The sequence below is a fragment of the Oncorhynchus keta genome, chromosome 7, assembly GCF_023373465.1.
Source record: "Oncorhynchus keta strain PuntledgeMale-10-30-2019 chromosome 7, Oket_V2, whole genome shotgun sequence".
NCBI lineage: Eukaryota > Metazoa > Chordata > Actinopteri > Salmoniformes > Salmonidae > Oncorhynchus > Oncorhynchus keta.
Genome location: NC_068427.1, coordinates 4,090,447 through 4,116,437, shown reverse-complemented (window position 1 = coordinate 4,116,437; position 25,991 = coordinate 4,090,447). Strand labels below are relative to the sequence as shown.

At 41.7% G+C, this 25,991-nt stretch overlaps 1 protein-coding gene across 5 annotated transcripts in view; it reads right to left on the bottom strand.

Annotated features, from left to right (window-relative positions):
* The window catches only part of nalcn (sodium leak channel, non-selective), a 267,054-nt gene that overhangs the window by 126,294 nt on the left and 114,769 nt on the right, over window positions 1-25,991 (bottom strand). For all 5 annotated transcript variants that reach the window (XR_008139651.1, XM_052521864.1, XM_052521866.1 and 2 more), the window contains 2 exons: window positions 19,431-19,598; window positions 34-225 (listed from right to left, as the gene is read on the bottom strand). Coding sequence is in view for 4 of the 5 variants with exons in the window: in XM_052521864.1 (XP_052377824.1) it covers window positions 34-225; window positions 19,431-19,598 (360 nt within the window). In the remaining variant the exon portion in view is untranslated. The remainder of the gene's footprint in view (window positions 1-33; window positions 226-19,430; window positions 19,599-25,991) is intronic.

Below are 25,991 nucleotides of genomic sequence, written 5' to 3'. Positions count from 1 at the left end.
ATTATACCAGTTGTGCTTCCAAATAACTCTTACTCTGGGAAAGGTGGTGAATCGGTCCAGTTCCTCCACGAAGCAGAACATCTGTAGACTGATGGCTGACATGACTATGAGCAGGCTCGCTGTGAACACCACCAAGCTGCCCAGCTTCTTACCGGGACCAAATATCTTGTACACAAAGTCCTCTAGTGCCGGGGAGATCTTTATCAGACGCACCACTCGCAGTACCTGTGGGGAGAGAAGGGAAGTCTTTATGAGTGAGTGAGTGAGTGAGTGAGTGAGTGAGTGAGTGAGTGAGTGAGTGAGTGAGAGAGAGATCATTTTGAGGCGAGTGTTCCCCTTTACAATGAATAAATAAGCATTTGGAGAACTTGGAAATAAAGTGCTATACATATCCAATTCTTTATGCAATCCATTTGTCTTTGTTTTATTTGATATATGAGCCAGATTGCTTTGAGAAAGCATCCCAAATATGATAATACCAATGCATTTACTTCATTTTATTGAGGATCAAAACCTATTAGTCTAATTAAGTCCAAAAGGTCCGACTTACAAGCAGACCTTCCAGTGAAATTAAACAAAAAGCTTTTCAGAAAACGTTCTTAAGTACTGTACTCCCTCCAATAACCACGGACAATACAATGCTGGTAGTTGATTAGAATGATCCCACATATTTTTGTGTGGTCTTTGTAAATCCTATGGGCATTGTTATGCCAAGAAGTATATTTGGTATGACATGAACGAAACGATTTGGGAACACAGCACAAACAGATGTGTATAGTTCATGTTTACCTAGTGTAAATGTAACCCAAGGTTCCCAAACCAAATATAGAATACTGGTAGCAGTATAAAAACAACCATTCCAGCCGTACTGACCTCCTGTGTTAACTTCCAGGTGAGTGTCTATAGAGGACAAAATGTAGACTGGTCCCAGATCTGTTTGTACTGTCTTGCAAACTCCTGTAGCCATTGGGACTCGCTTTGGGATCAGGTTAAGACATGTTGTCCGTACTATGCATGTTTCTTTGGACTTCTAAAGATTCCTTTGTCTTCTTACTGCTCCTTCCCTTGCTCCAAACAGCTGATGCATACTGATTGAACTCTGAATAGCATAATGATAATTGACTTTTTTTGACCCCATCGACCCGTGTTTAACCTGTCTGGTAAGGACGTGGTCAGAGCTCCGATCGTAGATCAGCAAAACAAATCAAACTGCATTTGTCACACGTGCCGAATACAACGGGTGTAGACAACGGGGCCTACTTTGTAATTGTTATTCTTTCAATTCTCGAGCAAGTCAGATGCATGCATTTGATTGGCTACTGTTCTATCCTGTGAAGATGCATGAGGAAACAGGTCCAAAAGTATCTATATCCACAGTAAAAAGAGTGCTATATTGACATAACCTAAAAGGCCGCTCAGCAAAGAAGCCACGGCTCCAAAACCGCCATAAAAAAAGCCAGACTATGGTTTGCAACTGCACATTGGGACAAAGATGGTACTTTTTGGAGAAATGTCATCTGGTCTGATGAAACAAAAATGTAACTGTTTGTTCATAATGACCATTGTTATGTTTGTAGGAAAAAGGGGGAGGCTTGCAAGCCAAAGAACACAATCCCAAACGTGAAGCACGGGGGTGGCAGCAACATGTTGTGGGGGTGCTTTGCTGCAGGGGGGCCTGGTGCACTTCACAAAATAGATGGCATCACGAGGTAGAAAAATCATGTGGGTATATTGAAGCAACATCTCAAGACATCAGTCAGGTTAAAGCTTGGTTGCAAATGGGTCTTCCAAATGGACAATGACCCCAAGCATACTTCCAAAGTCGTGGCAAAATGGCTTAAGGACAACATCGTCAAGGTATTGGAGTGGCCATCACAAAGCCATGACCTCAATCCTATAGAAAATCTGTGGGCAGAACTGAAAAAGTGTGTGCAAGAAAGTAGACCTACAAACCTGACTCAGTCACACCAGCTTTGTCAGGAGGAATGGTCCAAAATTCACCCAACAAATTGTGGGAAGCTTGTGGAAGGCTATCCAACATGTTTGACCCAAGTTAAACAATTTAAAGGCAATGCTACCAAATACTAATAGGGTGTACAGTTGAGGCCAAAAATTTTGAGAATGACACAAATATACATTTTCACCAAGTCTGCTGCCTCAGTTTGTACGATGGCAATTTGCATATACTCCGGAAAGTTATAAAGAGTGATCAGATGAATTGCAATTAATTGCAAAGTCCCTCTTTTCCATGCAAATGACCTGAATCCCCCTAAAACATTTCAGCCCTGCCACAAAAGGTCCAGCTGACAACATGTCAGTGATTCTCTCGTTAACACAGGTGTGAGTGTTGACTTGGACAAGGCTGGAGATCACTCTGTCATTCTGATTGAGTTCGAATAACAGACTGGAAGCTTGATAGGAGGTGGTGCTTGGAATCATTGTTCTTCCTCTGTCAACCATGGTTACCTGCAAGGACACACGTGCCATCATCATTACTTTGAACAAAAAGGGCTTCACAGGCAAGGATTTTGCTGCCAGTAAGATTGCACCTAAATCAACAATTTATCGGATCATCAAGAACTTCAAGGAGAGCGGTTCAATTGTTGTGAAGAAGGCTTCAGGGTGCCCAAGAATGTCCAGCAAGCGCATGGACCATCTCCTAAAGTTGATTCAGCTGCGGGATCGGGGCACAACCAGTACAGAGCTTGCTCAGGAGTGGCAGCAGGCAGGCGTAAGTGCCTCTGCACGCACAGTGAGGCAAAGACTTTTGGAGGATGGTCTGGTATCAAGATGGGCAGCAAAGAAGCCACTTCTCTCCAGGAAAAACATCAGGGACAGACTGATATTCTGCAAAAGGTACAGGGATTGGACTGCTGAGGACTGGGGTAAAGTCATTTTCTCTGATGAATCCCCTTTACGATTGTTTGGGGCATCCGGAAAAAAGCTTGCCTGGAGAAAACGAGGTGATCGCAACCATCAGTCCTGTGTCATGCCAACAGTAAAGCATCCTGAGACCATTCATGTGTGGGGTTGCTTCTCAGCCAAGGGAGTGGGCTCACTCACAATTTTGCATAAGAACACAGCTATGAATAAAGAATGGTACCAACACATCCTCCGAGAGCAACTTCTCCCAACCTTCCAGGGACAGTTTGGTGACGAACAATGCCTTTTCCAGCATGATGGAGCACCTTTCCATAAGGCAAAAGTGAAAACTAAGTGGCTCGGGGAACAAAACTTTGATATTTTGGGTCCATGGCCAGGAAACTCCCCAGACCTTAATCCCTTTGAGAACTTTTGGTCAATCCTCAAGAGGCGGATGGACAAACAAAAACTCACAAATTCTGAGAAACTCCAAGCATTGATTATGCAAGAATGGGCTGCCATCAGTCAGGATGTGGCCCAGAAGTTAATTGACAGCATTCCAGGGTGGGTTGCAGAGGTCTTGAAAAAGAAGGGTCAACAATGCAAATATTGACTCTTTGCATCAACTTCATGTAATTATCAATAAAATCATTTGACATGAAATGCTTGTAATTATACTTCAGTATTCCATAGTAACATCTGACAAAAATATCTAAAGGCAATGAAGCAGCAAACTTAGTGGAAATTAATATTTGTGATGTGATGAAAGACATAACAGCTGAAATAAATCACTCTCTCCACTCTTATTCTGACACTTCACATTCTTAAAATAAAGTGGTGATCCTAACTGACCTAAAACGGAGAGTTTCTACTAGGATTAAACATCAGGAATTGTGAAATACTGAGTTTAAATGTATTTGGCTAAGGTGTATGTGAACTTCCAACTTCACCTGTATTAGGAAAATAACACTAACTCCTGCCTGAGTTCCCCTACTGTAGCTGGATGTCTCTCCATCAAGGTCTGGACAGGAGCCACATCCGCTGTGTCCATTGTTTAACCGTCTTTTGACGCCATCCTGCCTAAGAACCTCACTTTAGCCCTGAACATTTCACATTTCTTAGCAGTGAGCATGATGCCATGCTGTTGGTATCGAAGTAGGACTGTTTGGACGTGTGTCAGACATACTCATCAAAGGACTGGCTGTGAACTAGGTTGTCGTCTAGATATAGCTGACAGATATCTATCGGACCCCACAGACACTCCTCCATGTTCTCTGGAACTCGGCCGGGGCGGAGCCGAAGGGAATCCTCACCCACTGATATAAGCCCCAGGATGTGATGAAGCCCCTGGTGAGGAAGCCACGGAGGCTAATCTAACATGTCCTGTATTGAAGGGATGGGGTCTTTCTGGTACTGATTTCTGGTTCACTTCTCTGTAGTCTTGCTGACAAAGACAATGGCTGAAAAGTAGGGTGACTTATATTTTGTGATTCAGCCCCTGTTGATTAGATCCTGCAGGTACTCCTTCACCTCCTGGTGTACTGGCTATGGAACAGATATGTAAGTATTTTGTACAGGGGTCTTTCAATCTGATGTGGATTTGGAGTGATGGAATACAGCCTATATCATTCTCATTCCTTGAAAAATCATTACACTGCCAAAAGCATTCTCTTGGCAGCGGCCTGTTGTTCAACGGTCAAGTGATCTGATACTAACGGAGGGTCCCCTGTTTTGCTGTCTGGTGTTAGAGCTAGGCTCTTCATTCGTGGCTGTGGTATCTTCCTGTACTGAATAACATGTCTCATTTTCCTGTGTCTGTGTCAGATTATTCTCCAATGGCTCCACTGCTGCTGGGTACACCACTTAAACAGTATGCGTCACAAACAAGTACAGAGGACTAGTGTGACACTGTGTTTGGTGGTGAAACAGGGATGTAGGATGGAGGAGGAACAACCTTTTACCATAGTGATTAGCACTTCCAGTATGTGTAGACCTTCAGGCAGATGAAGTGAGCTACTATTAGGGGAGAACAACGTAGGCTCTTTCTCAATCTGTAAGTGTGTTCGACGCCGAACAGTGGTATCTTGCCCTGAAGGGAAGAATTGTCTTCCGTCTGCCTGTTTTCAATACGGCCACGTCACACCTTGATGTACCCCCCTAGAGCAGTGTAGTCACAAATCGGCAGAATTCAATCACTGAGAGAGCCGCCGCGTTAACCTCAAATTGAAATAACATACCTCAATTAATACGTTTTGTCTGCTAATGTAATATTTTTTTTAAATAAAAATACATTCCAAATGCAGCACATTAAACAAATAGCCATGTATAAACACACCTATTGAAGAGCAACCTGCTTAATAACGTGATGAGTGGAGGTGTACCTGCTGTATAAACACACCTTGAACCTGGAGGTGTACCTGCTGTACCTTGAACCTAGACTCTTGCTAAAACATGTATAAACACACCTATTGAAGAGCAACCTGCTTAATAACCTGATGAGTGGAGGTGTACCTGCTGTACCTTGACTCTTCTCATAAAACAAATGCCATGTATAAACACACCTATTGAAGAGCAACCTGCTTAATAACCTGATGAGTGGAGGTGTACCTGCTGTACCTTGACTCTTCTCATAAAACAAATAGCCATGTATAAACACACCTAATTGAAGAGCAACCTGCTTAATAACCTGATGAGTGGAGGTGTACCTGCTGTACCTTGACTCTTCTCATAAAACAAATAGCCATGTATAAACACACCTAATGAAGAGCAACCTGCTTAATAACCTGAGTGAGTGGAGGTGTATACCTGCTGTAACCTGATGAGTTGACTCTTCTCATAAAACAAATAGCCATGTATAAACACACCTATTGAAGAGCAACCTGCTTAATAACCTGATGAGTGGAGGTGTACCTGCTGTACCTTGACTCTTCTCATAAAACAAATAGCCATGTATAAACACACCTAATGAAGAGCAACCTGCTTAATAACCTGATGAGTGGAGGTGTACCTGCTGTACCTTGACTCTTCTCATAACCTAGACTCTTCTCATAAAACAAATAGCCATGTATAAACACACCTATTGAAGAGCAACCTGCTTAATAACCTGATGAGTGGAGGTGTACCTGCTGTACCTTGACTCTTCTCATAAAACAAATAGCCATGTATAAACACACCTAATGAAGAGCAACCTGCTTAATAACCTGATGAGTGGAGGTGTACCTGCTGTACCTTGACTCTTCTCATAAAACAAATAGCCATGTATAAACACACCTATTGAAGAGCAACCTGCTTAATAACCTGATGAGTGGAGGTGTACCTGCATGTATAAACACACCTTGCAACTCTTCTCATAAAACAAATAGCCATGTATAAACACACCTACTGAAGAGCAACCTGCTTAATAACCTGATGAGTGGAGGTGTACCTGCTGTACCTTGACTCTTCTCATAAAACAAATAGCCATGTATAAACACACCTAATGAAGAGCAACCTGCTTAATAACCTGATGAGTGGAGGTGTACCTGCTGTACCTTGACTCTTCTCATAAAACAAATAGCCATGTATAAACACACCTATTGAAGAGCAACCTGCTTAATAACCTGATGAGTGGAGGTGTACCTGCTGTACCTTGACTCTTCTCTTGACATCTATAAACACACCTGAAGAGCATAATAACCTGATGAGTGGAGGTGTACCTGCTGTACCTAGACTCTTCTCATAAAACAAATAGCCATGTATAAACACACCTAATGAAGAGCAACCTGCTTAATAACCTGATGAGTGGAGGTGTACCTGCTGTACCTTGACTCTTCTCATAAAACAAATAGCCATGTATAAACACACCTATTGAAGAGCAACCTAATAACCTTAATAACCTGATGAGTGGAGAGTGTACCTGCTGTACCTTGACTCTTCTCATAAAACAAATAATGTATAAACACCATGTATAAACTTGACTCTTCTCATAAAACAAATAGCCATGTATAAACACACCTATTGAAGAGCAACCTGCTTAATAACCTGATGAGTGGAGGTGTACCTGCTGTACCTTGACTCTTCTCATAAAACAAATAGCCATGTATAAACACACCTAATGAAGAGCAACCTGCTTAATAACCTGATGAGTGGAGGTGTACCTGCTGTACCTTGACTCTTCTCATAAAACAAATAGCCATGTATAAACACACCTATTGAAGAGCAACCTGCTTAATAACCTGATGAGTGGAGGTGTACCTGCTGTACCTTGACTCTTCTCATAAAACAAATAGCCATGTATAAACACACCTATTGAAGAGCAACCTGCTTAATAACCTGATGAGTGGAGGTGTACCTGCTGTACCTTGACTCTTCTCATAAAACAAATAGCCATGTATAAACACACCTAATGAAGAGCAACCTGCTTAATAACCTGATGAGTGGAGGTGTACCTGCTGTACCTTGACTCTTCTCATAAAACAAATAGCCATGTATAAACACACCTAATGAAGAGCAACCTTAATAACCTGATGAGTGGAGGTGTACCTGCTGTACCTTGACTCTTCTCATAAAACAAATAGCCATGTATAAACACAAATGAAGAGCAAGCCATGTATAACCTTGACCCTTCTCATAAAACACCATGTATAAACACACCTAATGAAGAGCAACCTGCTTAAATGTATGATTAGCAGACCCTTCTCATAAAACAAATAGCCATGTGCAACCTGCTTAAATGTATGATTAGCAGAATTGTGCCTGCTGCTCCTTGACACTCCTCATACAATACTTGTCCTGTGTCATTGCAATCATTGTAATGCAGTACAGAAGTGCATTGGTCAGTCTGTTCATGTGTTTTTCTCTTCACAATGTTCATGGTTGAAAATGTTGATTCACAAGTATATGTGCTCACAAAAAAGGATATCACTTTTTAGCACACACTGCTTCAGAGCTGGGTTCTCTGTGTCAGGGACCATGTTCCAGAAGTGGGAAAGACCGGTTCCCATCTCAGCTTTCAGGGTGTCATTTCCCAGAAGCTAAACAACTTCACATTCCACTGCAGCACAGTCAGGGGAGAGGCCTGTGATAACTGGGGCCAGAGAAGAGACTGGGACTTGGAAGGGGTCTCAATGACATGGAAAAACTCATTGTACTCCTGTACATCTTGGAATCTGGATTAAAACTCCCCCCTCGGCTCCTCCAACACTTCCACAAATACATTCTAGTTGAAATTTGAAAAAGTTCTGGTCATCTGCGGTGACTGCTCTGAGTTTTGGGAAGTACACAAACTGTCTGTCAGGTAAGAACAGTGTGGTGATTTTGTTTTGAAACGTTGTGACGACACAGCATGTTACCTACAGGGATTAAATTGAAGGGTAAAAAGTCACTCTGGGAACATCCCATTGTAAAATCTTACATTCTATTCTAAAATATATATTTTGTTCACTCCCCATCCCAATTCCACCCCTGGTTATGTGGATTTGTATTCACTTGGATATTGAGATTCAGTGCATTGGCAGGTGAGGTCAGTCAATTATGGCATACTTTAATATCCCATTCTGGATTCTCCAAGTCTGGCTCGTCTCTCCCCTTGGTTGAGAGGCATTCGCAGATTTGGGGGAGGAGACTCAAAAACTGCTCAAGTACTCTGCCATGAGATAACCATCTCTCCTCGTTGTATATCACCAAGTCGCCATTTTCTGTCTCATACTCCTGCCGCAGTTTACGAAAATGGCGAAGATTCATCACAATCTTCAACTCTCTGTTCTTGAGTTTTGCAACAAGTACCTACTGATATATGATGCAAAGATATGCAGCGAAGTTGAGGATACCCTCTCTCTTTCTCATCAGCCTGACAAGTCCCTTCTCTTTGGGCCTCCATCAGGGCACACACATGCAAGATTGTACCTGTTCAGATTGTTCCCATTCATAAAGGTCTGAAGTGCATTCAACACATCCGCTCCTCCTGTTTCACTTTGCAGTAATAAGCACAATATTTCTTTCCGATAAGACGTATCTTTAGGGGACCGGACCCATACACATAACTGAGCAAGGTCACAAACATTTGTGCTTTCGTCAAATGCTAAGCTGAAACACGGAGCCAGTGATATATCCTCGTTTAGCTGCATACCAATGTATTTTCCTATATCTTCAACCCTTCTTATTAAGGTTGTGTAAGAAAGTTGTAGTTAATGTATTTGGTTTAGAATAGCATGTTTGCTAGTGAAGTCAGCACATTATTTATGCTGAAGACAAAAAGCACTCTTTCACTATGTCTGCAAAGAGTAAAGGCCTTCTTATGCCAAGAAGCATGTAATCTCATATCAATTTCTCTGCAGCAGAGGTCGATCTGTTCATCAAAAGTCTTGTTGTGCTTGGGCCATGTTAGTTTGTTGGTGATGTGGACACCAAGGAACTTGAAGCTCTCAACCTGATCCACTACAGCCCCGTCGAGGTGAATTGGGCCGTGTTCGGCCCTCCTTTTCATGTAGTCCAAAATCATCTCCTTTGTCTTGCTCACGTTGAGGGACAAGTTGTTGTCCTGTCACCACACTGCTAGGTCTCTGATCTCCTCCCTATAGGCTGTCTCATCACTGTTGGTGATCAGGCCTACCACCGTTAATGTCGTCAGCAAACTTAATGATGTTGTTGGAGTCGTGCTTGGCCATGCAGTTGTGGGTGAACATGTGGTACAGGAGAGGACTAAGCATGCATCCCTGAGGCCCCTGTGTTAGGGATCAACATGACAGATGTGTTGTTGCCTACCATTACCACCTGGGGGCGGCCCATCAGGAAGTCCAGGATCCAGTTGCAGAGGGAGGTGTTTAGTCCCAGGGTCCTTAGCTTAGTGATGAGCTTTATGGGCACAATATTGTTGAACACTGAGCTGTAGTCAGAGACTTGTCAGTGTGGTGCCATGATAACAAACTCTCCCTCAACGTGATGAAGACCAAGGAGATGATTGTGGACAACAGGAAAAGGTGGGCCGAGCACGCCCCCATTCTCATCGATTGTGCTGTAGTGGAGCAAGTTGAGAGCTTCAAGTTCCTTGGTGTCCACATCACCAAAAAAACTATCATGGTCTAAACACACCAAGACACTCGTGAAGAGGGCACGACCACTCCTATTCGCCCTCAGGAGACTGAAAAGATTTCCTCAAAACGTTCTACAGCAGAGAGCATCCTGACCGGTTGCCTCCGACCGTAAGGCACTTCAAAGTTTAGTGCGTAAGCCCAGTACATAACTGGTGCCAAGCTTCCTGACATCCAGGACCTATTAACTAGGCGGTGCCAGAGGAAGGGCAACGTATCTTCCCAAAGACTCCAGTCACCCAAGTTATAGACTGTTTTCTCTGCTACCGCTCGGCAAGCAGTACCAGAACACCAAGTCTAGGTCCAAATGGCTCCTTAGTAACTTCGACTCCCAAGCAATAAGACTGCTAAACAATGAATCAAAAGGTCACCCCAACTATTTGCATTGACCCCCCCCTCTTTTGTTTTTAGACTGTTGCTACTCACTGTTTATTATCTATTTATAGTCACTTTACCCCTACCTACAGGTACAAATTAACTCGACTAACATGTGCCCCCGCACATTGACTCTGTACCTGTAACCCCAGTATATAGCCTCATTATTGTTTATTGTGTAACTTTGTTTTGTTTTGTAAATATTTTCTTAACTCTACTTTCTTAAACTGCATTGTTGGTTAAACGCCCTTAAGTATGCATTTCATGGAAAGGTCTACAACTGTTGTATTAGGCACAATTGACAAATAAAATCTGATTTGATTTGACCTAGAGTAATCCAGCTACGTCTCTGCAAGACATATAATATTGCAGATTTTCAAGTCTCTGATAGGAGACTCTTGAACAAAACTCATCCATCTTGTTCTCAAGTGACTGGACATTTGGCAATAGAATAGAAATCAAGGTTAGTAACTGTCTTATGTCCAGAAGTTATTGACAGTCATACAGTGGCAAGAAAAAGCATGTGAACTCTTTGGAATTACCTGGATTTCTGCATAAATTGGTCATCAAATTTGTTCTGATCATCATCTAAGTCACAACAATAGACAAACAGAATAGTCTGCTTCAACTAATAACCCACAAATTATTGTATTTTTCTTGTCTATATTGAATACATCATTTAAACATTCACAGTGTAGGTTGGAAAAGTATGTGAACCCGAAGGCTAATGACTTCTCCAAAAGCTAATTGGAGTCAGGAGTCAGCTAACCTGGAGTCCAATCAATGAGACGAGATTGGTGACATTTTTTTTAGAGCTGCCTTGCCCTATAAAAACACTCACAAAATTAGGCATTCACAAGAAGCATTGCCTGATGTGAAGCATGAATCGAACAAAATAGATCTCAGAAGACCTAAGATTAAGAATTGTTGACTTAATGCTGAAAAGGGTTACAAAAGTACCTCTGAAATCCTTGATGTTCATCAGTCCACGGTAAGACACATTGTCTATAAATGGAGAAAGTTCAGCACTGTTGCTACTCTCCCTAGGAGTGGCCGTCCTGCAAGGATGACTGCAAGAACACAGCGCAGAATGCTCAATGAGGTTAAGAAGAATCATAGAGTGTCAGAAATCTCTGGAACATGTTAACATCTCTGTTGACTAAACATGAATGGTGTTCATGGGAGGACACCACAGAAGAAGATACTGTTGTCCAGTAAAACATTGCTGCACGTCTGGAGTTTGCAAAAGTGCACCTGGATGTTCCACAGCGCTACTGGCAAAATATTCTGTGGACAGATGAAACTACAGTTGAGTTGTTTGGAAGGAACACACAAAAAAAAAATGGCACAGCACACCAACATCAAAACCTCATCCCAACTGTAAAGTATTGTGGAGGGAGCATCATGGTTTGGGGCTGCTTTGCCTGGACAGCTTGATATCATCAACAAAAAAATGAATTCCGAAGTTTATCAAGACATTTTGCAGGAGAATGTTAGGCTGTCTGTCTGCCAATTGAAGCTCAACAGAAGTTAGGTGGTGCAACAGGACAACGACCCAAATCAAAGTAAATCAACAACAGAATGGCTTCAACAGAAGAAAATATGCCTTCTGGAGTGGCCCAGTCAGAGTCCTGACCACAACCAGATTGAGATGCTGTGGCATGACCTCAATAGAGCAGTTGACACCAGACATCCCAAGAATATTGCTGAACTGAAACAGTTTTGTAAAGAGGAATGGTCCAAAATTCCTTCTGACCATTGTGCAGGTCTGATCCGCAACGACAGAAAATGTTTGAGGTTATTGATGCCAAATTAGGGTCAACCAACTATTAAATCCAGGGGTTCACATACTTTTCCCTCCCTGCACTGTGAATGTTTACACGGTATGTTCAATAAAGATATGAAAACGTATAATTGTTTGTGTGTTATTAGTTTAAGCAGACTATGTTTGTCTATTGTTGTGACCTAGATGAAGTTCAGATCAAATTTTATGACCAATTTATGCAGAAATCCAGGTATTTCCAAAGGGTTCACATACTTTTTCTTGCCACTGTATGAATGTTATGTATATTTTTTTTTAGATAAACACAAAACAAGTAATTAAATAGCAAAAACGGGTTGGAACTCGTAAGATGCGATGACAGAGAAGTGTGACATCTTTTTTCAGAGGTACTGACTCTGAACATGCCATCCTTTTCCTTCTCCTCTTTTGTTTTTATTTTCCCCTCCCCACCATGAGGCTACCCTGGGGGGGGCAGGGTAGCCTAGTGGTTAGAGCGTTGGACTAGTAAATCCGCAAGCTGACAAGGTACAAATCTGTCGTTCTGCCCCTGAACAGGCAGTTAACCCACTGTTCCTAGGCCGTCATTGAAAATAAGAATTTGTTCTTAACTGACTTGCCTAGTTAAATAAAGGTAAAATAAAAATAATAAAAAATGTATGTTCCACCATGAAAATATTTATGTTTGTTTTGCTTATGTCAAGAGACATGCAAGAAAAAGTATGATTTATTGTGGTACTGTGTAGAAATGCTTTACAATTTAAATTACTTATTTGAGTTATGAATTCAGTGTATTTTTAGGTATTTTGGACATTGTCGAAGCCTATATGGTCATTACTATTTTTGCGTAAGTGGAGAAAATGTAACCTTTTTAACATTACACCTTCTGTTGAAATTAAAGTTAGCTTTAGAGTTTTACTACAAGATATGAATTAAAACAATGATGTTTTATGTATTTTAGTAAAACAAAAATTAAGTAGATAGCCCACTTCATCTTGAAAAAGAAATTAAAGGTCAAATTTAAGAAATAAAAAGCTTAGTCTTAAGTACTATATCTTTCTGATTTGGCATAATTTTAGGTAAAATTATCCTTAATATTTGGACCAGAATCAGGCTCCAGTACCTATTGTTCCTGCAGGGAGGATTCACAATCTTCATCGACTTTTATAATTTATCTGCAGATAATTGCTAAAAAGAATGCAAATTAGGGAGCCAAATGAGTGTCTCGCTTACCGATGCGATTTGGTAGGTTACAGTACACTGACCAGTCACTCACTTTAGTGTCACTGTCTGGGAAGTCCTGACATGGGCTACAAAGCATAGGAGAATCCAAACAAGATCTTTGGTTTACTTGTCTCAGTGCGATACTATGGACATATAACTACGTTGTATGATTTATGAATGGTAAAAGGATATAGGTTATCGACTATATTCAGTCAGTTCATCACCTATAAATTGGTCAACACTGATTGTCAATCAAAGCACAGTAAATAGCATATGAACCATAACTCTGTGGCTGGCTATAGGAAACACGTAGGATAGATATAGGTCTGAAGCAGTTTGGGTCTAGAGTGTCTCCCCCATTGAAGAGGGGGATGACCGCGGCAGCATTCCAATCTTTGGGAATCTCAGAGGATCCAGATTGGGTCCAGATGGTCTCGCCTGGCTGATTTGTAGGGGTCCAGATTTTGCAGCTCTTCCAGAACATCAGCTATCTGGATTTGGGTGAAGGAGAAATGGGGGAGGCTTGGGGGAGTTGCTGTGGGGGTTGCAGGGCTGTTGATCAGCATAGGGGTAGCCAGGTGGAAAGCATGGCTAGACATAGAAAAATGCTGATTGAAATGCTCAGTTATAGTGGATGTATCGGTGGTTTCCTAGCCTCAGCGCAGTGGGCAGCTAGGATGAGGTGCTCTTAATCTCCATGGACTTTACAGTGTCCCAGAACATTTTTGAGTTTGTGCTACAGGATGCAAATTTCTGCTTGAAAAAGCTAGCCTTAGCTTTCCTAACTGCCTGTGTATATTGGTTCCTAACTTCCCTGAAAAGTTGCATATCACTGGGGTATTTCAATGCTAATGCAGAACGCCACAGGATACTTTTGTGCTGGTCAAGAGCAGTCAGGTCTGGAGAGAACCAAGGGCTATATCTGTTCCTGGTTCTACATTTTTTGAATGGGGCATGCTTATTTAAGATGGTGAGGAAGGCACTTTTAAAGAATAACCAGGCATCTTCTACTGATGGGATGAGGTCAATATCCTTCCTGGATACCCGGGCCAGGTCGATTACAAAGTGTTTTAGGGAGCGTTTGACAGCGATGAGGGGTGGTTGTTTGACCACAGACCCATTACGGATGCAGGCAATGAGGCAGTGATCGCTGAGATCTTGGTTGAAAACAGCAGAGGTGTATTGGGAGGGCAAGTTGGTTAGGATGATTATCTATGAGGGTGCCCGTGTTTATGGATTTGGAGTTGTACATGTTGGGTTCATTGATAATTTGTGTGAGGACATCATGCTTAGATTGGATAGTCGGGGTGTTAAGCATATCCCAGTTTAGGTCACCTAGCAGCATGAGCTCTGAAGATAGATGGGAGGCAATCAGTTCACATATGGTGTCCAGGGCACAGCTGGGTGCAGAGGGTGGTCTATAGCAAGTGGCAACGGTGTGAGACTTGTTTCTGGAAAGGTGGGTTTTTAAAAGTAGAAGCGCAAATTGTTTGGGTACAGAAATGGAGAGTAAGACAGAACTCTGCAAGCTATCTCTGCAGTAGATTGCAACACTGCCCCCTTTGGCAGTTCTATCTTGTCGGAAAATGTTATAGTTAGGGATGGAAATGTCAGGGTTTTTGGTAGTTTTCCTAAGCCAAGATTCAGATACGGCTAGGACATCCTGGTTGGCAGAGTGTGCTAAAGCAGTGAAAAAAACATACTTAGGGAGGAGGCTTCTGATGTTAACATGCACAAAACCAAGGCTTTTACGGTTACAGAAGTCAACAAATGAGAGCACCTGGGGTGTAGGAGTGGAGCTAGGCACTGCAGGGCCTGGATTAACCTCTACATCACCAGAGGAAGAGAGGATCAGTAGGATAAGGGTACGGCTAAAGGCTATCAGAACTGGTCGTTGGAGATGGAATGGTTGCTATCTAACTGGGAGTCTCCTGAGTGAAAACATCCAAAGTTCTTCAAAGGTAAATTATATAATTTGATTGCTTTTCTTATTTTCGTGAAAATGTTGCCTGCTGCCAGCAGAGCCTAGCATAGCATTATGCCATGATAAACTTACACAAATGCTTGTCTAGCGTTGGCTGTAACGCATATTTTGAAAATCTGAGATGACAGTGTGATTAACAAAAGGCTAAGCTGTGTCTCAATATATTTAATTTGTGATTTTCATGAATAGGAACATTTTCTAGGAGTATTTATGTCCGCTGCGTTATGCTAATTCGTTTGAGGCTATGATTACGCTCCCGGATCCGGGATTGCTAGTCACTAGAAGTTAAGGCATATTGAGCAGGGCTAGAGGCTCTACAGTGAAATAAGACAATACTCACTATACAGGACAGTAATGGACAAGGCATATTGATATTAGGGAGAGGCATGCGTAGCCGAGTGATCATAGTGGTCCAGTGAGTGGTTGGGCTGGCTGGAGACATGGCGAATCAGACAGCTAGCAGGCCGGGGCTAGGAAGCTAGCCTTAGAGGGATGTTGAGATGGCGGAAAGTCTATTTTATCCTCCGCGTGTGGTAACGTCGATATACCAGTCGTGACGGAATACAAATCACACAGGTAGCGGGAGGTGGGACAGACAGCAGACTGTCAAACCAGAAGTGTTTCCCGTTCATCGCTTGCTTTGTGACTGACAAGCGCCTGTCTTATCAATAGATCGCTAGAAGATGTCGTATGTCGTTCATTCTTGCTGGAGAGGGATCAACTGACTTTTCTTACAAACAAATGTACATTTTTATTTGAAAAGTTTTGAAATGGAAAAAGTAGCTGGCTGTTTAGCAGATGGCCAGCACTTAGGTAAAATAAAATCACGTTCCTGTGATTAAACAGTGTGTGTGTTTGTGTAATTAATGTATGTGACATTTTGACCAGACCGGATGACAATCAGCTCAGTCTGACCTTTCAAAGTGAAATGCCCCATCGTAAAGAAAATAAGGAATACACTGAACAAATGCCTCTTTTAGGCCTAATTCCTCACACAGAGGATTCTAGAAGATCCTGAAAGAAAAAAAAATGTTTTTTCCTAAATCTTCCGGGTAAAATGCATTATCTTCTTCAATAAGGAGTTCGCTACAATACCTTTTGGCCTCCAAAGCAATGGACCTCTCATGGACTTTCATAATACAATACAGTCTAATTTAGCAGACACTGTTATCAAAATGGACAATGAACCCATAGTATTGATAATGTGTTGTCCTAACAGGACTTGAACCTATTACCTTTATGTTGCAAAATCTACAAAAATACTGAGTATATAATGTGAGATTTGAGCCCATAAAATTGCCAACCCTTTGGGATTTGAACCTACAACCTTGGTGTTTCCAGCACCTAATGGGACTTGAACCTACAACCTTGGTGTTTCCAGCACCATCGGCTTTTAACCTACAACCTTGGTGTTTCCAGCACCTTGTGGGACTTGAACCTACAACAGTGGTGTTGCCAGAGCCTTATATGACTTGAACATGGGTGTTTCCAGCACATTGTGGGACTTGAACATACAACATTGGTGTTGCCAGAGCCTTATATTACTTGAACATTGGTGTTTCCAGCACACTGTGGGACTTGAACATACAACATTGGTGTTGCCAACCCGTTGAGTCTTGAACTTACAGCTTTGTTTTTTTTAGCACTTTATGGGACTTCAACCTGAAATATTGGTGTGACCAGCACTTTGTGGGACTTAAACCTGTCACCTTGATGTTAGAATCATACAGCGACCCTCTTGTCTCTCCTGTTGTGAGTATGGCAGAATGACTCCCTCACAGCTTCTTGTTCTTAATGAGGCTTTTCAACATGAGCCGACCTGATCCTGCCTGCTTCTCTCAACAGATGCTACCAAAACACACACACGCACGTACAAACACGCACACAGGCATGAACGCACGCACACACAGGCATGAACGCACACGCACACACAAGCATGCATACACACACACTGGCACATGAATGCACACACACACACACAAACATATATGCAGACACACATACACACAGACACACACATACATATCCACAGTTGCAAAAACACAGACACACACACACAGGCCACCCAGAAGCCACCAAGGCAACTGCCAGCACACATTATTACCCACATTTAGTGAACGATTAGGACGGGGAAACGGCAGCAGGTGCTGCCTGCTTGCTGTTCTCTGCCTCGTCTCCTCTGACTGCATGCACATAGTCTCTCACTCACACACACCACAGTGAAGACAAAAAAAAGTAGGGCCAGTTTAATCATGGGTTCATGTGAATGATAGGCCTTTCACCAAATAGTGGAAATCCATGTTTATAAATTTAGTGGCATAGGGACGAACAAACCCTGTATGTTAGTGCTGACTAATACAACATCAGTCAAAGCATTCAACTCATCATATACAATTTGATAGCATTAACATTTGTCAGAATTTGTTATAATGCTTGGATCAGTGATTGAATGAACATGTAATTATGTTCATCAATGCATGGTCTAGTGGTGCGTGGTTCAGCTGTTTGTTCAGCCACACCCACCTGCAATTGCTAATAACCCATCCACAACCGACCGACTATGTGATAAAGTGGAAAGCTGAGGCACCCAACCATAACCCGCAAATATAGAAGATGCGCTATAGGCTACAGTCAAAAGACTGAAGAACTATTTTTTGACAGGGGGTGCAGTATTTTCTTTTGCCTGATTTAGATATGTTTGTGCTTATAATGGTCTAACATTTTGGTAGGCTATTTGTCTATAATTAGATTTAAGCAGCTTCTCTTTTGTCATGATATGTTGCCCTAGAAGACAGAATAAGGTACTAGATCGATTGGAGCATTCTATCTAGTTAACATCTGTAAAGTTCTCTGTGTCATCCTTCGCAGAGAAAAGATGTCAAGGGACTGGGGAGAAAATACAATAAAGAAGAAAAAAGGCAAACATTTTCTGTGCAAAATATCCAAATGCCCATCAGTTTGATCAGTTGTAAGGAAAAAGCTTTGAGAACGAGCCAACGTGTTTCTGATAAGATTTCAGTTTGGCTTCGATGCTTTTTTTTATGTGGTTGAAAAACGATCAGCTTTCATGATGAAGACAGCACCTGTACAGATCGTATCTGACGGAGCATTGCGTTCTCTCAAGATGCAGAAAGAAAATGATATTTCTCCACAAGTCCAAATTTTGTCTAAATTTGGGGTATCATTTTTCTTCAAGAAATGCTTAATTCTGCAGGAGTTATTATTAAGGCTATAGCCCTGTTCGCATGGGACAAGTATTACTAGAGAACATTGGTTATGTATTTATTACCCCAGAATACCCCAGTTATTTTTTCTTGCTCATACCGTGAGCAACAGCTATAAAACTCAGACATTTCTCTCAAAACACAGGGATGTCGATTCACACGGGACTAGTATTATCAGAGGACTATGGATTTTGCAAAAAAAACTGTTGGTTATTCTGATTAGTTTTCCAGATTTCCGTTTCCATTGAACCCATCTAAACAACAGTTCCCTTGACATGTCATAGGCCTATTTGAAGATCCGTCTTGTGACCGTGGAATTTGTATAGGGCCTCACAATCATCACACATAACATAACCGGCACTGCTATCACTCTCTTCTACCGCTTCACCAAATCTTTCCCAAACATTACTGTTCTGTCCCTCCCTTCTCTTTATTTTCAACTCTCCTTTCATAGCTTTTGTCTTATTGAATTAAACTTCGCCAATGTCGTTTTGCCCCCATGGATTGACGTACATTTTTTCTTCCCGTTTGGCGATTGGCTGTGTCGGCAATTTGGCACACGTACAATTAAGCCCTAAAGTTTAGACTTATGCACTACAACTTAAAATAAGGAAAGAAAAACCACAATGTAGACTATAGAAATTGCACGATAGTTATACATTTATGGATGTTTTTAAGTATCGTTTATCTTAATTCAACCTGCCCTTCAACCACACGATATTTAATGACCCTAAACCCATTCGCCCCACAGATATAACTGCAGGGACTGCGAGTTATGAGTCAACCCATGCATCACTAGCGTGGTCACAGAAAATAAATAAGAAGTGGCATCACTAGTGATTTTTTATGAGCAAAGCAGCCCCATAATCGTGTGTGTGTGATTGTGTGTATGTGCATGTGTGTGTATTCATTACCTGGAAGTAGGTGAACTGGGAGTGGTAGAGGTCAGGGTAGATGTGCAGGGTGGTCCCCACCACCAGCAGCAACTCAAACTTGTGCAGAGAGGAGATGATGTAGCCCGTGAAGCCCAGACACCAGACCTTAAGCATAGCCTCCAGGTCAAACAGCACTGTAAAGGCAACCTACGAACAGATAGACAGAGATCCCAGGTCACAGTTGGTATTTTATTAATGTGACCCAACCGGGGTTCAAACCCAGATCTCCTGCCCATCACAAGTCTGTGTGAGCCAGCTGAGATAATGACTAGGCTTGAGGCGCCAACTCAAGTCTTCAGGTGTCAGTCAAGGTTACTCATCACATGTTTGTGTGCACCCTTAAAACAAAAAACATGTCACATTTGCTGTTTCACATTTGAAATAGTTGTTTTCCCATGTAGAGCTTAAACTTCAAGTGAAACCATATTTTCACATGCATAAAATTTCACGTTAACACCACATTTTTACAAGTGAAAAAAACTTGTTTTCATCTCACATGTGAATTGTATATCACGTTCACATGTGGAATTGCAAGTTCACATCAATGTGTAAAAAAAAAAAATCTACCTGTGAAAATATCACTTCACCATGTTATGAACAATCATACGTGAAAAACAAATTTGCAGTTTCACATAAGAACATTCCACATTTACATGTTAGTCATTTAGCAGACGCTCTTATCCAGGGCGACTTACTGGAGCAATTATGGTTAAGTGCCTTACTCAAGGGCACACCGGCAGATTTTTCAACTAGTTGGCTTGGGATTCGAACCAGCGACATTTTGGTTACTGACCCAACACTCTTAACCGCTAGGCAAACTTTCACATGTGGAATTGGAAGTTCACATGAGGTAGTGAAATTGTGTTATTCTCCTCACATGTGAAAAGGTGGTGGTAAAAATGTCTAATTCTATAATGCACTCTATTAAAAAGGTAACAGCCTACCTGAGTATAATAATTGAAGTGCGTACAATTTTTAAATGTTGTAAATCTGAGCAATACATTCGGAGTGTTACTGCTGCAGGTGCACGCTTCTCTTCGTCATACTTTGGCCAGTCACCGTTGGAAGAACCCCCGTGAAAAGAACAGAGAAGCTAGCGTTTAACAAGTAAACATTAACTAAAGTTAACTTTTTGCCATTTTTGTGGACATTTTTTAATCGCATTGTCTGAAAGCTTTCAAAATACACTGAAAACATCCAAAATACATCATCTATACAGCTAAAAACAATACTATGTCAAAACAAGTTGACTTTGAGGTTTAAGAAAGTGTGTTTTACCTGATTTTCCTAACCGTTACTTTGGAAAAAATGAAGATATTGCTGTAATGCTTTTTGTATAAAATATCTTAAATTACAGCTCAATTTGAGCAAATTATGAATTTGCTATTGATTGTGATTAATCACAGCAAATCCTGGGATAAAGTCAATTACATTTTGGAATCATTTGACAGCCCTAGTCGACCTTAAAATGTGAAAATGTACATTTGAAAGTGTAGTGGACATGAGTCAGTTATGGTTACTCATGGTCATGTGATGAGGTAGTCCTGCCTACGACTTCAAAATGAGTGTTGGCCTTCTTGGTCATATGGCAAGACACATAATTTACCCAAGTTTAGTCAAAATCGGGCCAGAAGTCTGAAATATCGTGTGGGTCAGCTAGACTCATGTCCCTGAGCACGTGAGACAAATTTGAATCGTTAGAGCCACCGTGTGGTCGATATGAATGCTCTTGCATTTGTTGAGTCTTCACAGTGTTTTGTTACAATACAAATATCCTTGACTGATTTATATATGCATTTATGTGCCAGATCACACCCACGTGAATGTTTATTGGTGAATATTGTTGTTTTAGGTACTAATCTGAAACATATTGCAATAAGAGACCGTTGTCCATAGATACTAGAGGTCAACCGATTAATCGGAATGGCTGATTAATTAGGGTATTTTTCGCCGCCAATTTGCAGATTTAAAAAAAATATATATATTTTTTTAATTGTATACCTTTATTTAACTAGGCAAGTCAGTTAAGAACACATTCTTAATTTCAATGACGGGCAAGGAACGGTGGGTTAACTGCCTTGCTCAGGGGCAGAATGACAGATTTTCACCTTGTCAGCTCGGGGGATCCAATCTTGCAACCTTACAGTTAACTAGTCCAACGCAATAACGACCTGCCTCTCTCTCGTTGCACTCCACAAGGAGACCGCCTGTTAAGTGAATGCAGTAAGCCAAGGTAAATTGCTAGCTAGTATTAAACTTATCGTATAAAAACAATCAATCATAATCACTAGTTAACTACACATGGTTGATGATATTACTAGATATTATCTAGCGTGTCCTGCGTTGCATATAATCTGACTGAGCATACAAGCATACAAGTATCTGACTGAGCGGTGATAGGCAGAAGCAGGCGCGTAAACATTCATTCAAACAGCACTTTTGTGCGTTTTGCCAGCAGCTCTTCATTGTGCGTCAAGCATTGCGCTGTTTATGACTTCAAGCCTATCAACTCCCAAGATGAGGCTGGTGTAACTGAAGTGAAATGGCTAGCTAGTTAACGCGCTAACTAGAGGGACTGAAGCTATACTGTTTCACTGGCAATACTAAAGTGCCAATAAGAACATCAAATATTCAAAGTTGAATGAAATACAAATGGTATAGAGGGAAATAGTCCTATAATTCCTATAATAACTACAACCTAAAACTTCTGACCTGGGAATATTGAAGACTCATGTTAAAAGGAACCACCAGCTTTCATATGTTCTCATGTTCTGAGCAAGGAATTGAAACGTTAGCTTTCTTACATAGCACATTTTGCACTTTTACTTTCTTCTCCAACACTTTGTTTTTGCATTATTTAAACCAAATTGAACATGTTTCATTATTTACGCGAGGCTAAATTGATTTTATTGATGTATTATATTAAGTTAAAATAAGTGTTCATTCAGGATTGTTGTAATTGTCATTATTAAAAAGACATTTAAAAAAATTGTCCGATTAATCGGTATCGGCTTTTTTGGTCCTCCAATAATCGGTATCGGCGTTGAAAAACCATAATCGGTCGACTTCTAAGAGATACCAAATATCATGTTCCATGCAGATAAGTCATTTGGTGCAAGACCTTTTTTCCTTTTTCATAATGGTGGAAAATCCATCATGGCGGACCTAATGGGTCCCTGAGGCAAATTAAATTAGACTTTACGTCAAACGGGTTGAGGGGCGTGACCTTTGAAAGTCTGCATTTTCAATCTCTTGTCATAGCGTCCCCATCTGGCCAATCAGTGTAATTATGTAAATTCCGGATCTCTATGGCAAGATGCATCATTCACCCACGTTTTGTCAAAATTGGGTCAATGCTGTCTGAGATATCGCATGTGACTAATGTACTAACGAACGCACTAACGGACAGAGACAGATCAACAGTCTCCTTCCCGATTTCATGTTGGGGGACAATACGCTTGTGAGGTAATGAGAGAAGGAGAGAAATAAAATAAAAAAATAGATTGAAAGGAGAACAAGAGATAACGTGATTGCATTCATCCCATAGGGAAGGAAAGGGAGTGGCCGGAAGGGGGAAATAGCTGGAAAAACCAAAACCTGCATTTAGCTAGAAAACCAAAACAAGTATTTCCTATATTTTTCCCTTCACCTAGTCCTGATTGAGTGGAAAAACTGTGATCAATGGATGGATGATAAAAAAAGAGGGAGCGAAGGGAGAGAATCTTCTGTGTGGTTTCTCCCATCTCTTATCTTTCCCATTCAGCTGTGTGAGAGAGAGTGAGGCCGGGAGGGAGGTAAAGAGGGAGACACGCCTCTCCTTCATTGTTCACGCTCTGCCACCTGCATACTGATGGCATCGACAGAGCCGGGCAGATTGAGAGCGGGTTTGTGTGTGTGTGTGTGCGTGTGCGTGTGTGTAAAAACACTTCATGATGGCGAGTGCAAATCAACTGTTTCGGTTTACAATCCGATAGTAGCAACAATATTATAATTGTACAAAAAAAATAACTATAAAATCATTGATTTTACTCCCAGGTTTGAGTGTGATTCAATCAGAGGTACGTTTTTCATTTTATGTTTGTGTGGTAGTGAATATGAAGTCCAATCCTCAATCAATCAATCAAATGTATTTATAAAGCCCTTTTTACATCAGCAGTTGTCAAAGTGCTTACAGAAACCCAGCCTAAACCCCCAAAGCGCAAGCAATGCAGATGTAGAAGCACTGTAGCGAGGGAAAACTCTGTAGAAAGGGAGGAACATAGGAAGAAACCTAGAGAGAAACCAGGCACTAACGGGTGGCTATTCCTCTTCTGGCTGTGCCGGCTGGAGATTATAAGAGTACATGGCCAATAACCTTTTGAAGCGTACGTTTGAAATATTAATAGCGGACCAAACAGGGCGAGTTCTTTTTGCACGTAGTACCAGATATCTATACCACTGTTCTAGAATTTGATTGTCGCATTTTGCCACTATTCTCTGCACCCTTGACTGTATCTAGACAGCGTTGTCTGCTTCATATGAGGCTTTATAAAACAGTCATTTTTAACCACTGAATCTCTTATCTTTTCTGCCAATAGTAGGAGCAGCGAGTACGTATAGTATTATTGGTAATTAAAGAATTATTGTTATCATATATATTGCTTTTATAATATCTGAAAGAGGCATTGGTATTAGCTTGTCTGAGGGGCTGCGCATCTGAAACAGGGCGTGGAACCTGAGGTGCTAAGTCCAGTGTATTTGCTAAAATAGTGGGGAACAAACAAAGTGAGAGCGGGGTACAGTATGAGCATAAAGTAGATTCAGAGAGTATTCAGACCGCTTAATATTTTCCAGTAATCTATACAAAATACACCATAATGACAAAGCAAAACGTTTTAAGTATTCAGACCCTTTACTCAGTACTATATTGAAGCACCTTTGGCAGCGAATACAGCATTAAGTCTTCTCAGGGATGACGCTACAAGCTTGGCACACCTGTATTTGGAGAGTTTCTCGCATTCTTCTCTGCAGATCCTCTCAAGCTCTGTCAGGTTGGATGGGGAGCATAGCTACACAGCTATTTTCAGGTCTCTCCAGAGATGTTCGATCGGGTACAAGTCGGGTTCTGGCTGGGCCACTCAAGGACAGCAGAGACTTGTCCCCAAGCCATTCCTGCATTGTTTTTGCTGTGTGCTTAGGGTTGTTGTCTTGTTGGAAGGTGAACCTTTACCCCAGTCTGAGGTCCTGAGCGCTCTGGAGCAGGTTTTCATCAAGGATCTCTCTGTACTTTGCTCCGTTCATCTTTTCCTTGATCCTGATGAGTCTCCCAGTCCCAACAGGGACGGTGACAGGTTTCCTCCAGACATGACGCTTGGCATTCAGGCCAAAGAGCTCAATCTTGGTTTCATCAGATCAGAGAATATTGTTTCTAATAGTCTGAGAGTCCATTAGGTGCCTTTTGGCAAACTCCAAGCTGGCTGTCATGTGCCTTTTACTAATGACCTAACCAACTTCCCAACTTCCCCTCAAAATACACCTCTGCTGTCTTCAACCAAGATCTCAGCGATCACTGCCTCATTGCCTGCATCCGTAATGGGTCAGCGGTCAAACGACCTCCACTCATCACTGTAAAACGCTCCCTGAAACACTTCAGCGAGCAGGCCTCTCTAATCGACCTGGTCGGGGTATCCTGGAAGGATATTGATCTCATCCCGTCAGTAGAGGATGCCTGGATATTTTTTAAAAATGCCTTCCTAACCATCTTAAATAAACATGCCCCATTCAAGAAATTTAGAACCAGGAACAGATATAGCCCTTGGTTCTCCCCAGACCTGACTGCCCTTAACCAACACAAAAACATCCTATGGCGTTCTGCATTAGCATCGAACAGCCCCCGTGATATGCAGCTGTTCAGTGAAGCTAGAAACCGTTGTACACAGGCAGTTAGAAAAGCCAAGGCTAGCTTTTTCAAGCAGAAATTTGCTTCCTGCAACACTAACTCAAAAAAGTTCTGGGACACTGTAAAGTCCATGGAGAATAAGAACACCTCCTCCCAGCTGCCCACTGCACCGAAGATAGGAAACAATGTCACCACTGATAAATCCACCATAATTGAGAATTTCAATAAGCATTTTTCTACGGCTGGCCATGCTTTCCACCTGGCTACTCCTACCCCGGTCAACAGCACTGCACCCCCAACAGCAACTCGCCCAAGCCTTCCCCATTTCTCCTTCTCCCAAATCCATTCAGCTGATGTTCTGAAAGAGCTGAAAAATCTGGACCCCTACAAATCAGCCGGGCTAGACAATCTGGACCCTTTCTTTCTAAAATGATCTGCCTAAATTGTTGCCACCCCTATTACTAGCCTGTTCAATCTCTCTTTCGTATCATCTGAGATTCCCAAAGATTGGAAAGCTGCAGCGGTCAGACACTCTAGACCCAAACTGCTACAGACCTATATCTATCCCTGCCCTAAGGTCTTCGAAATCCAAGTCAACAAACAGATTACCGACCATTTCAAATCTCCCCGTATCTTCTCCGCTATGTAATCTGGTTTCAGAG